General features: G+C 48.8%; 1 protein-coding gene across 2 annotated transcripts in view; it reads right to left on the bottom strand.

Annotated features, from left to right (window-relative positions):
* The window catches only part of LOC117877393 (NACHT, LRR and PYD domains-containing protein 3-like), a 138,842-nt gene that overhangs the window by 4,212 nt on the left and 119,125 nt on the right, over positions 1–15,505 (bottom strand). For both annotated transcript variants that reach the window (XM_034770486.1, XM_034770487.1), the window contains one exon: positions 3,200–3,370. In XM_034770486.1, the coding sequence (XP_034626377.1) occupies positions 3,200–3,370 (171 nt within the window). The remainder of the gene's footprint in view (positions 1–3,199; positions 3,371–15,505) is intronic.

Genomic DNA, 15,505 nt, shown 5'->3' with positions numbered 1-15,505 from the left:
AAAATGTAGGTTTCAGAGGAAAAATACACCCCCACCCAGCCTGCCTGCTGCTGGCTATGGAGCAATTAAGTGTATCCCCAGGGCTTGGGGTGCAGTGTGCTCCACCATCCCACCACAGCCCTGGAAGCAGGGATAAGGGATTCCCCAGGAGTCTGTGGGGAAGTTTTGAGGCTGGCTCTCACTCACTGCCCTCACACTGCGTGCTGCTTGGACACCTCTGCACACACAGCCCAGGGAGTGCAGGGGGCCAGAGAGCAGAGAGGGGACCAAGCATCTGCCCTGTAGGGAGGGGGAACAGCCAGGGTGTTAGGGGTCATATAACCCTCCCTTGGGCTGTTTGTGCAAGGGCACCTGGGCAGCGTGCACCAAAATCTGGCTGTGATCTTGGGACCAGGAAGCAGCGCTCTTTGCAAAAAGCTTCTTCTGATCAGTCTCCATTGAAAACCCAGCAAGCTTGCTGACAGTGCGCTGGCAGACCGCTGTTCAACAGACAATGGGTTAATGCTGATGTCAACTGCTGCAGTTTCCAAAGGGAGATGTGGCTTCTGTTTGCAATAGAGTGCAATAGACTGCACCACCAATTGTCTGCATAGAGAGGACTAAGGTATCCCAGAGTTACTTGGGGCAACTACATCTGGAGGGACCTGAGTCAAAATCAGGGCCACTTGCACAGAGGAAAGAAATAGGGCTTGGACCCTAGGTCCCAGCTTAAAATGGGCTCAGATGCTCCAGTCCTGCAGGGTCCTGGACCCTAGGTTTGACTCCTAGATTAACACAATTGATGTGTACACAAGGGCAATTAGGCTTGAGCCTGGGCTTACATTCCTGTGTAGATATACCCTTTAGTAATGAATTTCTCAAGATCTTACTGTAGGATTAGATAGCAGTGCCTTTGATGTGAGAGCTAGGATGCAAACTGACCTTGGTTAGTGACTTGTCTCTTGGTATGTGCCCATACTCATAAGTCCCTCCCAGACAGCTTGACAGTTCCTTTCTAAGGAAAGGAATGTGCTAGTGTAACCCATCCTTACCTAGTATGACTCTGTCCCTCTCTAGTGGCTGGACTACATAAAAGAGTTGTGCTAAAATCACTAGAGTTTGCAATACTGACATTTCCCCACCCTGACCTTAAAACATGATGAAAGGCAGAAAGGTGCACATTTTCCCTTATTCAAAATGGCCACCATCTCCTATTACTGCCAATGAGGCTGAAGCCAGCAATATGGCTGCCATTTCCCTATAGTCCATCTGTCCGTGGAAGTGGGGCTTCCTTGATAAAGTTGGCTGTCACCTCCTACTGTTTACAATGAGATGGAAGCCATGCCCACAGGCAAAATGGCTGCCACTCTGGTTGGGGGGGGGGGGGAATAGATAGGGCACAGGGTCTGTGAGGTGTTCCAAGGACAGGGCTAAAAGTAGATGGAGTGAATGAGGGGGAGCAGGGCAATGGGGGAGGGAGAAGGAGGCAGATTTAGGAGTGCAGGAAAATGGACTGTAGTAGGTCAGTGTGGTGGACAGAAGGGAGCAGGCTGAAGGAGGGTCTGGAGGAAGAGGAGGAGTATTTAGGGGGCACAGTCTAGTCTCTGGCAGAGATATGGTAGATAGGGGATCAGGGGAGTGCTGCTTCTTGGAAAAGGCTAAAACAATCCCATAATATGTTTACTGTGACTTTATCACTTATACCAGGGGTAGGGAACCATTTTTGTATCAGATGCCATTGACCCACTGAAAATTAATGGTGGGCCACACACATTCAACTCATCTGCCTGAGGGGGCACGGAGGCTCGGGGCTTCCCCCACAGTGGGATAAGCCAGGGGCGCTGAGATTCAGGGCTTCTCCCCCCATGCATGTGGGGCAAGCTGGCGCTTGCGTCTCCAGGCCCACGGGGCTGGGGAGTGCTGAGGCTCGGGGCTTCCCACCTGTGGTGGGATGAGCCAGTGCTTTCAGCTCCAGTCCTGCAGGCAGGAAGTCCTGAGCCTCAGCGCTCCCCATGGGGCTGGAGCTTTAAACCTTGCCCCGCTGCAGGTGGAAGCCCAGAACCTCAGTGTCGCCCCCGGCGGGCTAGTTGAACGTGTGTGGCCTGACGACCAAATGAAAATGAGCAAGGGGCTGGATCCGGTCCACAAGCCATAGGTTCCGCACCCCTGGCTTATAGCTTTTATATGAATAAATTTTTAGTTCTTTAATACATATCTATAACTCATCAACCCTAACAAGTAGTGTAAGTTGTTTGTGCAAGTGGGAGATCAGTGGTCCTTAAGTTTACAATCCAGCCTCTCTTTTATCCAAGGAAACAAATTTGGAGGGGAAAAAGTCAAGAAGGTCACTGGAAAGCAATAGAAGTTCCTCTACATGATAGATGAGGAGAAATTAAATGCAGTCTCTATCTGAGCAACCAGGGAGAGACATGAATTTTTGTGTACATTAAAGATTGATTTTTCAACCTGATATCTCACATTAGCAAAGGAGTAGAGCAGAGTTTAAAAGTCAAAAGGTAGACTAAAAAAACCCACCACAGTTTAAAAAAAAAAAAAAAAATTTGGGGGGGGGGGGGGGGGGGGGGGGGGGGGGTTAATTCATGATTTTTGATGTGTTAAAGTTGGCGGTACTGGGTTGTTGGGGTTTTTTTTGGTCTTAAAATAATTGTCTGTAACATCAAAATATGCTGCATCTGGGATTTGCTAAAAACCACTGGACTCTGTCCTCAGCTGCACCAACTTCACACTCAGCACTGATGAGACTGAAGAAACGGGTTATAACCCACCTCTGTACTGCCCTGATCCTGGGCCAGGTGGGGGACAAAACAACCTGTGGTCTAACACAGAGGAACCTTAGGGCTGCTGTAAGTTACCCCAGATGCTGTGCCAGCCTAGGAGAGGTGGAGCACCATGCACTCTGCCCCGGACATACACCTCCATGCTCCTCCACACCCCATAAATGGGGGCAGGGCAATGCAGGAAGTGGGTGATACAGAGTTCTCAATACCTGCTTTCTACTACCAGAGGATTACCCTGAGTCAGGGGGATCCTTAGCTGCTCCTTAGGGCTGCTGCCCAGCTGCTGTCCCTGCTCCACAGGGGCTGAAGCCTGAGCCCACTACGTGCACTGTAGGATGTTGTGATCCTTCCTGGTACCCTGAGTGTAATTCACAGCATCAGTGTTACCAGGCACAGACTAAAGGGAGCCGGCTGTTTCTTACCGCAGTCTCTGCAGTTTGCAGTTTGGGTATTTCAGTCCCTCACACAGCAGCCGCACTCCAGCATCTCCCAGATTATTCTCACCCAGCTGCAGCTCTGTCAGGCTCTGGCTGGCTCGGAGAACAGCAGCGAGATCCCCACAGCCAGCGGCTGTGACACCGCACTTCCACAACCTGCAGGAGAGAGAAAGGCAGAGAAGGGGGATCAATGCATGAATGGAGTTTGTCACAACTGGCCTGACAGGTGGCCCCACCCACCAGCCCCTCTGCCTGACCAATCAGCATCAAGAATGAGTCTTGCTACAGGCTCTGACCCAAGTACCACCTCTTGTCCAAAGAGAAACCAGCAGTGGGTGGGACTTCCTGTCTAAACTCCACCCTTTGCCCTTCGTCAGAGGGGTGAAATATTGGAACGGCCTTCCGAGGGAAACGGTGGGGGCGACGGACCTGTCTGGTTTTAAGATTAAGTTAGATAAATTTATGGAGGGAATGGTTTAATGGTAAAACATAGTAGTCAAGGAAAACCAAGAAATGGTAGGTAAATTGTATAATGGCCGACAGGGGTCAGGCTGGAGACTCTTGCCTATATGCTCGGGGTCTTACTGATCGCCATATTTGGGGTCGGGAAGGAATTTTCCTCCAGGGCAGATTGGCTGAGCCTCTGGAGGTTTTTCGCCTTCCTCCGCAGCATGGGGCAGGGATCTCTAGCAGGAGGGTTTCTGCCAATTGAAGTCACCTAAAACAGGATTGGGGACTTCAACAGCAGAGTCCAGGGAAGGGGTAGGGACGGTTTTATGGCCTGCAGCATGCAGGGGGTCAGACCAGATGATCATAATGGTCCCTTCTGACCTTAAAGTCTATGAGTCTATGAGTCTATGAGTCACCAATCAAAGGTGAGAATGGCCCAGACACTTCAAATGTCTGCCACTGACCAATGAGGTTTGGACTAAGACTCCCTTCCTAAGCACCGTCCCCTCACCCTTTACCTTGACCAACCAGAATTCAGAAAGGGTAAAATGTTGCCCTTTAAGTCCTGCCCACTCCGCACTGATCAGCCCCAGGATGGTGACACCCAATCAGAGCAGCCCCATTGCTACTGGGACGCTGTAGGGGGAGCCCCCTCCCCAGGCAGCTGGGCCAGGCTCAGAGCAGGAGCTGGGAGATCCTTCCCCTCCGCACCCGTGGCACTAGCTCTGCTGCACCCCTGCAGGATGCAGATGTCTCCTAACTCTGCCCCCAGCTCTGACCCTCAGGCCTGGGGAGGGGAGGCAGCTGCGAGGCCCAGCACTGCCATCATCACACCCACCTTCCTTTGAGACCAGAGATCAAAGCGGGGGAGACAAAGAGAAGAAGATCCCCATGGCAGGGGGTTCCCCAGAGTTTCGGGGAGGGAAGAGCCCCTGAAAGGAGGTTGACTATGTGACTCTGTTGGCAGGGCCTGTTCCAGAGTCTCTGGAAAGGTTATAAAAGCAGAAGTTCTGCTGGTTTCTGTAACCCCCCTGCAGAGTCTGGGCTCCTGATGGAGCTGCCAGCCAGCTGAGTGGGTAACCATGGCAGCAGGTTGGTTCTGCCCATGTGAACTTCAAGGACCACCCGCAAGTATAGTTGTCTTTGTCCTCCTTCATGGCCTCACACTGAGCCCCCTAAACACCCAAGCATGATCCCACCCCACCTGCTAAGACTTGCACACATGTCGAAAAACCCCTTCCACCAGAGCTGTCACCTGCACAGCCTCCTTCACCACCTCATGTGCCTTATAATATTGTTATTCTGCCCAAAGGGGAGGAGTGACAGGAACCCCGAGGTACAATCTGTGACTGTGGGACTGCTCTGTCCCCTTTACTCTCTATTCTGGGGTGTCTCTCACAATGCCTTACTGGTGGCAAGCAGCAAAGCCGTCCAGGTGCTGTTACCTCTCAGCACAACTGCATGTGGAGCCCCACACCCAGCTAGATTGTGTGAATGCTCCCAGAGCCACTTATGAATCATACAGAAAGGCACCAGCCAAATCCCCCCAGCCTCAAGAGTTGTACCTTAGGAATACACTGTGTTGCACTGCTCAAGACCCTTTCTTGAGAAATGCAAGTTTATTAATTGGAAATTAAATGGAAAGTGGACATACACCAGCCTTTGAAACCTGAGCAGATTTACTGAGCACTTCAGTCAAACTCACTGGTAAGGATAAATATTAAACTATGTTTATTGATTACAAAAGGTAGATTTTAAGTGATTATAAGTGATAGGCAAAAAGTCAGAGTTAGTTACCAGAGAGAACAAAATAAGTGCACAGTCTGAATCTTAAACCTATAAGACGCTAGGTAATATTTAAAGCAAGCAGTTTTCTCATCCCACTGGATGTTACAGTTCATAATATACAAATTTCACCCTTAAAACCTGTGCCAGTCTCCTCTGTTGGAATCTTTAGTGCGTCTTTGTTGCTTGCACCATAGGTGTGGAGAAAGGAGAGGAAAGAAAAAGAAAAAGAAAAAAAGAAAAGCACGGAGCTACCGTGTTCTGTTTTATACCCTTAGTCCACGTGCTTAGAGAACATAAGTTCAGGCATGTCTGGTGGGCATTTCTGAGTCACCAGGCAAGGTTGCGCAATTTGCCTCGTGTGGCCTTGTGCAAGTGAGTCACTGAATTGTAACTCCCTTGCTGGACAATGCGATTAATGGATGTTCGACACCCACATGGGCATTCGGTATACCGCTGGTTATTGCCTTTTGGGAGCTAGTATCTAGGCACTTCCCAAACTCACAGCATATTTTAGTGACAACTATACAACACAATTCTTATAACTTCATATATATTAATGATATGCAAATTTAGATGGAACAATCCGGGTTTCAGCAGATCATAACATTTCTCATAATACCTCACATGGCATACTTTGTATGCAATATCACAATGATATACAAATGATGAATATGTGGGTCACTGGGTGCTCTCCAAGAGTGTAGAGTGTCGCAGGAGGGGAACCCGAACATTTGGGAAAGAAAAAAGCCCCTGAATTTGCCAGCTGATTTGGGCTCTGGGCATCAGGTTCTGAGGCTGTTTAATTGCAGTGTAGACTTCCAGGTTCTGGCTGCCAACCCGAGTTCTGACATCAAAAGTCCTAGAGCCCAGGCTCCAGCCAGTGCCCGGAAAACTACACTGCAATTAAACAGCCCCTGCAAGCCCAAGTCAGCTGGCACAGGCCAGTCACAAGTTTTTAATTGCAGTGTGGACATGCCCACAGGGAGAGATCAAACCAGGGCTCAGATCATTGTGGCCAGGGTGCCCAGCACTCAAGGGTTCCTCCAACAGAGAAAATCAAATTAAAACTTTATTTGAAACATATTTTGCTTCTCTACATTACAGTTGTGATGTTATTGACAGGAGCTGTGATTTATAGATCATTGTTGCACCTGGTCTTGTACAAAGAAGGCCAAGTGGGTTGTCTATGAAAAGGTTGTAGTTTGCTGGTTATAATTATGCTGTCTATAGGTGTGTATCATTTTTGTATTCAAAGTTATGAATATTGGCTATGTACTTGTTTGATTTTAAGTAGCCTCAGTGAAGCATTTGGTCAGCTTCTTGAGAAAAGACTATTCTCAGTAAGTGCCCAATCAAGAAACACTTAAGCTGACAATGGACTTTAAGAGACACCAATCCACATCTGAGCTTTCCTGAGAATGTTCAAACTAACATATAAGCAATGGCATTGGCCTGTAAAGAACGGAGTCATGCATGGACATGTGACTTGCCCATGTGACTCCAAAACTACATCTTGTAGCTGTGGTTCTGCATAGGAAAACACAAGGGGTTTCCACCCACAAGAGAGACTATATAAGGCCCTGGGAAACCCCTCCATTTTGTCTTCATCTGGCACAGAAGATAGCCTCTCCGCCCCAAAGAGTTGCCTGAAAGAAACTGGAACAAAGGACAGTAACTACAGGGGTGTGAGTGATTGCTGGACCCAGACTAGGAGGAAGTCTAGTCTGTCAGAGAAGCTTATTGGAACATCTCTGAGGGTGAGATTTACCTGCATTTAGTTTCTTACTGTATTAGGCTTAGACTTGTGTGTTTTATTTATTTTGCTTGATAACTTACTTCATTCTGTCTGTTATTACTTGGAACCACTTAAATCAGTGGCAGCCAATCTGTGGCTCCAGAGCCACATGCAGCTCTTCAGAAGTTAATATGCGGCTCCTTGTATAGGCACCGACTCCGGGGCTGGAGCTACAGGCACCAACTTTCCAGTGTGTTGGGGGAGTGCTCACTACTCAACCCCTGGCTCTGCCACAGGCCCAGCCCCCACTCCACCCCTTCTTGCCCCCTTCCCTGAGCCTGCCATGCCCTCGGGCCTCCCCCTGCCCCCCCCCCGAACCTTTTGCATGCCATGAAACAGCTGATTGGGAGGTGCAGGGAGGGAGGGGAAGTCGCTGATCTGCGGGGCTGCCGGTGGGCGGGCGGCACTGGGAGTGGGGTGGGGAGCTGCTGACATATTACTGTGGCTCTTTGGCAATTTACACTGGTAAACTCTGGATCCTTCTCAGGTTCAGGTTGGCCACCCCTGACTTAAATCCTACTTTTTATATTTAATAAAATCACTTTTTTACTTATTAACCCAGAGCAAGCAATTAATTCCTGGTGGAATAAACAGCTGTGCATCTCTCTCTATCAGTGTTATAGAGGACTAACAATTTGTGAGTTTACCCTGTATAAGCTTTATACAGAGTAAAATGGATTGATTTGGGGTTGGATACCATTGGGAACTGGGTATCTGGGTGTTGCAGCTTTTTGGGGACATGTTTGTAGCAGGCTAGTGTGTCTGGCACAATCAGGCAAGGTACTGAAGTCCCAACCTGCCAGGGAAAACGGGCTCAGAGGTAATCCCAGCGCATCACGTGGCAGTTCCCAAGGGGGCTTCTGTGACCCAATCCATCACAACAGTATCAGAAGCCTCCCCTTCCAAATGTCACTCTGAATGGATTAAACTGATCACGTGCAGACATAAGAGTTAACAGGATTGTTAGCCTTTACTATTCTACAGCAGCTGGATAGCTCAACAGAATAGTCAGTTGTCCTTTGATCCTGACCTCAAATCAGTTTGACCTCCCACTTGGGGAGACATTTGGAAATGGCAGGATAGCAGATTGCTAAAATGTGTGTCGGAGGAGAGTGCTATTTTGGGGAATTAGTTACATGAATGCTTGCTGGTGAAGAGCATTTTAGGGGTGCAGAAGTGGGGGGAATAAAGGTGAGAGGGATTTGGGGCTGCATTGAGGGAGGGGGATAAATGGGGATGGGTGGCAGAGGAGGTGAGGGGGAAGGACACATAGGGGTGAATGGCAGGGTGCTTGGAGGGGATGGGGGAGGGGTGCCTGTCACCCCCACATTGTTCCCTTCGGTATGTGCCAGGATGTGGGGTGTCTGACCCCATTCCTACCCAGTCATGTGAGCCAGGTTTTTGAGGGGTTGCATTTTTAAGCGTGTCTGAGTCCTGCTCCCTCCATGTGTGCCAGGATTGGGGAAGCCCTGCCCCTCTGGGTGGGCAGTTTAGAAGAGGCATGTTCAGAGCAAACACCAATAACACACTGTTGAGACTGGGGTGAGAAGCTGGGCATGGGAAGCATATAATAAAACTGTCAAAGTTTTGAGCCATAGAGCACGGATGAGATTTCTCACTGGCCCTGTTAGCAGCACATTGCAAACATGTCAAAGCATGACCATTATCCCCTTTCCGCTATAACAAAATGTACAGGAGGCAGAGGATCACTGAGGGCTCACAAAGCAACTATGTGGCCTTGTGGAAAAACCACTGGACTGGAACTATTCCTAGCTCTGCCACTGGCATGGAGTGAGCTTGGGTTAGCCATTGCATCTCTCTGTGCCTCCATCTTCCATTTGTGAAATGGGGATAAATGATGTAAAGATCTTTGAGAGCTACTGATGAAAAGCACTATAAAAAAGCTAGGTCTTTTTATTATTACCTAGCCACAATAGCATAGCAAACCTAGATGACAACCACCACCAAACATTTCTCTGTTTAAAAAATTAGTAAATTAAGTGGCAAGTAACTTAGATCACTGTTTCTCAAACTTGGGCCGCTGCTTGTTCAGAGAAAGCCCCTGGCAAGCTGGGCCAGTTTGTTTACCTGCCGCGTCTGCAGGTTCGGCCAATCGCAGCTCCCAGTGGCTGCGGTTCGCTGCTCCAGGGTAATGGGAGCTGCTGGAACTGGTGCGGGCTGAGGGACATACTAGCCGCTGCTTCCTGCAGCCCCGTTGGCCTGGAGCGATGAACTGTGGCCAATGGGAGCCGCGATCGGCTGAACCCATGGACTTGGCAGGTAAACAAACCGGCCCAGCCCGCCAGGTGCTTTCCCTGAACAAGTGGCAGCCCAAGTTTGAGAACCACTGACTTAGATAACGTGGAGTCAAGGCTGCCTGATGATAGCTCGTGCCCTTCCAGAAGGCTGAGTTCAGCGAAACTCAAACTTCTCAAAACAGGAAGCACAGAGTTAAGAGAAATACCCACGCAACCTTAACTCTGCATTCCGCCTTTTCATTGTGATGCAGATACTCTACCTGCACTTGCCTTACACTCAAACACTGGGCCTACTGTCCTGACAGAATACCACACAGTAAAGTTTAACCACTTCACACCCTTTTCCAATCCCTTTACACTTGCACACAGGATACACCCTAACACTATGCCTTCCCCTACCTATCATTCAATCTACAGACTGCACTCACATTCCCCACCTCGCTACTGACAATACCCATGGCAAGAAGATCCTAGTGCCCTGCTACCAACACGACCTACTCAATTCTGCACTGAAATGATGCCAGACTGAAACCTCAAGGTACACATACATCTCTTTCCTTTGATAACACAAACAGACACAGACTCAAATCCCCTCATATCACAATCCCAGCTATCCCAACTGCTCCAATTTATTCATCCATCATTCAATAGAGCCACACTTATCATGAACATTTTGCCAGCCCTGGGGGGTGAGGAGTTAAGGATGCGTGGACATTTACCTTAATGCTAAAATTTGATTTTTGCTGAACTCAACATTCTGGAAGGGCATGAGCTACCACTGGGCAACCGTAACTGTGTTAATGAAGTTTTTTGCCATTTAATTTAGACCGTAGGATCTTCAGGGCAGAGACTGTCTATGTGTATTGTTGCTCCTTCGTCTGACACCAGTGTCCGATTCTGACTTCGGTCTTAGCCGTCTGCCGAGTGGTAGTAAGTGTCCACGGCCTTGCAGATAAGAGGAGAAATCAGTGACAAGGAGTCTGGATACACTCTAAGTGTACCTGTAACCAGTGATGAGCTGCTAAAATCTTAACAACCAGTTCCCTATAAAAAGTTCTGATTTAAGGGATGTGCCACAGTATGTATTTTTTGTACCAATAGGGTTACCATACGTCCATATTTTCCCGGGCCTGGACGGCGATTTAAGAACCAAAAAGCCTGACATCTCCAGGAAAATACGGATGTATGTTAACCCTACCTAAAGTTCTTTTTTTAAAAGATGGGCCTGAATTAGAAATGAGCTCCGTTTCACATGTGTGGGTCCCTAGCACACCCCCAGGGAGTGGTGGGGAGACCAGATGTCCAGATTTTATAGGGACAGTCTGAATTTTTGGGTCTTTTCCTTATATGGGCTCCTATTACCCCCCCACCCCGTCCCGATTTTTCACACTTGCTGTCTGGTCACCCTAGGGCATGCATATGTGTGGGTCCCAGCTGCTCCCTGCCCACCTCATTGAAGCAGGTGTGCAGGGTTACTGCCCTGGGAACTGCAGGGCACCAGTGGATGTGGGGCTGACTGCAGACAGGGGTGTGGGGCAGGGCTAGCTGGAGGCAGGGGGTGCGACACGGGCTGGCTGCAGGCAGAGGCTGGCTGCGGGCAGGGGGTGCAACGGGCTGGCTGCAGGCAATGTGAGAGGTAGTCACACGGGGACAACAGCTCGGAGCAGCAGGACGCAGGCCAAGCCCAGCGGAGCAGCCAGGGATACACCAGGCAGCAGCAGGAGCCCCAAGGCCAGAGGTCCGAGGAGCGGCAGCAGCAACAGAGCCAGGAGGCAGCCCACGTGGCTCCCGAAGCACAGCGCCCCCCGGCAGCCAGGAGGAGGAATTACATGCTTCCCAGCCGTAGCCCATCAAAGCAGGAAAGCCAGTTAACAAGTGGTTCAAAAACCGCTTCAAACTTTAACAACTGGTTTGTGCAAACTGGCTCCAGCTCACCACTGCCTGTAACTCTTCTGATGCTCATGCGGCTACCTCTCTCCCAAAGCTATGTTTATACAAACCCTGCATAACCAAAATGCTGAATGTCTCCCCAAGGCTAAAAGGTTGCTTAGAACTTAAACAAAAAGAACTTGGACACCTGTAACAGTGCCACCTGGGGGCACCTGTCATAACAGCATGTCCAGTGCCTAGCACAGTGAAGCCCTGATCTCAGCCAAGGTATTTCACCACTACTGCAATTCACTAATAAATAATACTACTACAACTATTGTAAACAAAATGTGGAATTTATTCTGCCACCACCTGAGTTGTCTGTGGTTGACTGGATGAACAGAGAAGCTCATTGGAGCAACTTTTCATTGAGATATTGGAACCCAAACAGGAGATTCCCCCCACACACACATAATGGTGGCTAATGAGCTTCACCTGGACTATCAAACTCGTGGGTCACGAACCATGACTAAGGAACAAACACCTGGAACATCTGTTTATCAAATCAATACTGTATTTGGTGCTCAACAGTGAGATGCGCAGAACCTGTTCATGGTGTGACGGGGTTGGGACTCACCACCTGGTGCGTCCTACTGGTTGTTTCGGGAATTAGCTCTGTCCAGTGGTGCGCCCCCTCCTGGTGGTGTCCCATCCGTCATCTCACCCTCGGTTGGCGTGTCTGGACCCACGTTGCTCCCAAGCTCACAGCATCCTCTTCGAGCCACGCCCTCTGGCAGTGCCCCTTAGTCCATCCTTGCCCCCCCCGGGGGGGGGGAATCAATCAGCTGCCTCTCTGCATCCTGGCCATTGTGGCCAATTGCACCCTCAAAGTCACTCCCCTCTTGGCAGGGCATTGGTGCAGCTCTAGATGGCTGCTCAGTCGGCCGGGTGCAAGGCAAAGGGGAATAGGGGGGACCCAGGCCTGCCCACTACTCTGGGTCCCAACACAGGGACCCTCTAATGGCAGCTGTCCTGCCCTCCGTCTGTCCATGTCCCTGGTCTGCTTCCCCTTTGGCCCCTAGCACCGGCTAGGCCCTTCCCTTCAGGGCCTGCAGCCTGACAGACTCTGGACTGGAGTTACCTTCTGCTCCCCTGGACCTGCCCAGCACTGTGCTGTCCCAGGTACTAGTCTTACAGCCTGGAGACAGACCTTTCCCTGTCAAAGACCAGGGACAGACTGCCTGCTCCTTTCCTGAGCAGCCTTCTTATAGGGCTGAGCCTAGCCCTGATTGGCTCCCTCTAATCTGGGCACTGATTGGCTCCCTATAAGGCCTTCCCTGATTGGCTCCCTGTCTGCACAGGCCCACTGGCCTGCTGCAGTCCAAATTCAGGGAGTGGGGCCGCCACCCCGCTACAATGGGTAAATTGTGGAAGAGTTTCTGTAAAAGGGCTAAATTTGGTAGTTCAATGGCCAGAGTGTTTGGCTTCCAATCAAAGATTTGATGAAAGAAGACCTCCTCAGGCACACTTTTTTCTACTGTAAATAAAGAAAATCCCTGTCACACAAACTTAAATCTTTATTTTTAGTCTTTACTTGAAAGTGGTCACATAAACAAGCAATTCCTGCAGAAATATGCCTACGGTCATGCTCTGCCTTGGCTCATGCCTCAAACCTGATATTGACAGTAAGCAGGGTGGAGAAAAATTAATGTTTCTTTTAATAAAATAATCACAGACATTGTCTGATTTTTTTACTTAAATCAGATTAAATAATCCAATTTAAATTAAATTAAATATATTTTGCTTTTAAAAATAAACATTTAAATTAGAATTATAACATCCTGTGTTAAAGCATAAACTTGTTATAATCTGTACATAAATAATTTAAATTAAATAAAAATGAGATACAAGAAGTCTGTGTTTGCTGATAAGCTGGTGGAAGTCACCAGCTGAGCACCTGCAAGCCCTGAGAACACCAGCTCGAGATAGGGATCAGCTTCTGGCTCCCCGCTGCAGAGTTGGAAACTCCGGAAGCCCCGGCTCCCTACCGCTAAGGCTCCTGGCTCAGTCACTGTTCCCAGGGCTTCTAGGTTCCCAAGGCTTCTAGATTCCTGACTCACCATCAGTCCACTAGAGCTGACGGGGAACCAGGAGTCTAGAAGCCATGGGAGCCTGGCTGAGCTAAAAGAGTGGGTTTCAACCTTTTTGGTCTCAGGACCCATTTGTAAACCTTGATGGCCTGTCACAACCCAGTAAATAACTTTAGTACAAAAATGTCTGGCTTAGTATATATTTCTAACCCATGATATAGACTATCCACATTAACATGATATGTACTAAATGCAGCAAATATTAAAATACAGTAACTCCTCACTTAACGTTGTAGTTATGTTCCTGAAAAATACGACTTTAAGTGAAACGATGTTAAGCGAATCCAATTACCCCATAAGAATTAATGTAAATGACAGGGTTAGGTTCCAGGGAAAAAATTTTTTTTCACCAGATAAAAGACTATATATATATATACACACACACACTCACACACACAGAGTATAAGTTTTAAACAAACAATGATTGTGAAGCTTGGTTGGTTAGCCTGCTGGGTGGCAGCAGCACAGGGAACTTAGGGGAGCGGGGAGCTGCCGGTCCACCCTGGTTCCAAGCCCCCACCAGCTAGCTGCAATAGGCTTCTCTTCCTGCAAGCAGTAGACAAAGCAGGTGGCTGCCAAACAACATTAGAATGGAGCATTGCACAACTTTAAATGAGCATGTTCTCTAATTGATCACAACGTAACAATGAAACAACGTTAACCGGGATGACTTAAGTGTTGTACAGTAACTCCTCACTTTAAGTATTTGTTGTATAAATCCTATGTTCCGAGCACTGCAACCTGCCAGAATGTGTCAAAGGATTGCATGGGAGGCCCTGACCGGGGATGGGGTGTGGGGGGGTGAATCATGTCCTGGCCCTGGGGGTGGGGGGATGAGAGGCGCTGGGGGGTGTACAGCCCACCATGCACTCACCCCGCAGCAGCGGCTTCTGCTCCTTCAGTCCTGCAGGACTGGCTAGCTCTCTGATCTAGGTGTTGTAACCTGGTGCACGGGGTCACACTGTCACTCACTGAAATTTGAGTGAGCTCCCTGTCATGACAGAAAGGCAGTTGGGCCAATTCAGTGGCAAAACTTTTACTGTTTTCAAGATGGAGCAAAATCAAGTCTTCAGGGACAACTGTTTACAGAGTAACTGATACTCAGTGCTATAGGAGGTGGTGAATGAGAGATAGGTCCCCCTGCACTTCCCCTTCCCGTGTGTGTGTGTGTGTCAGAGAAAGATCACTGAATCAAACTTTACCCTGTCCGCAAAGAGAATGGCAACCCCTGCACTTGCAGTGGAATCACAACTCAGAAAACCTCTCCTCTGCAAGCCGATCAATTTGGTTGCCTGCATCTGTGTGCGTTTCTTGCAAAAATGAAATGTCTACTTTTTTCCGGGACAGGAGCTCAAAAAGAGCCCTATATTCGTTAACATCCTTGTGCGCACTCACATTCAGAGAGACCGATACAAAAGTAATCCTCAGATCAGTACTCATCAGAAAAAATAAGAAAAAAAATCACCACTATATTCATTAATTCCCAACGTTTCCATTGGTGAAAGAGACACGTGATTTGGTGACCACTTTATTCATTCTATACCAATTTTGTCTGAAAAACTCAGACACTGATACACATCTCATAGTACATTGAGCAGACAATAAAAACAGATTAAGATCAGGAAACCAATCTGCCACTTTTACACCACGTTTCCCCTTAGCCTCATCCAGAAACCTACTAGTAGCATCCAGGCTGTATTCCCCAACCCTCCCTGTCATGGAGTTCAGGACCCAAAGAATCCATGAGTTTGTCATCCCACACACTCAGATTCAGAGTCACTACTGACCTTGGAGTGTGGGGGGGACCTCAGAGAGACCGGAGGGAGGGGGCTGCTGGGACTGAGGGGCAAAACTAATACCTGAGAATTCCCCATGCCTCCAACCAAAGAATGACTCTCAGCAGCACCTGCAGCCACCATGTGCTCCCCGACTGCACTGACTCAGTTAATCCATTGGGGCCATCACTGGCTGTTTTTTATTC

This window comes from Trachemys scripta, chromosome 4 (genome assembly GCF_013100865.1).
Source record: "Trachemys scripta elegans isolate TJP31775 chromosome 4, CAS_Tse_1.0, whole genome shotgun sequence".
NCBI classification, from domain to species: Eukaryota; Metazoa; Chordata; order Testudines; family Emydidae; genus Trachemys; species Trachemys scripta.
Note: the sequence above shows the minus strand (reverse complement) of the source record. Positions and strands in the feature narration are given on the sequence as shown.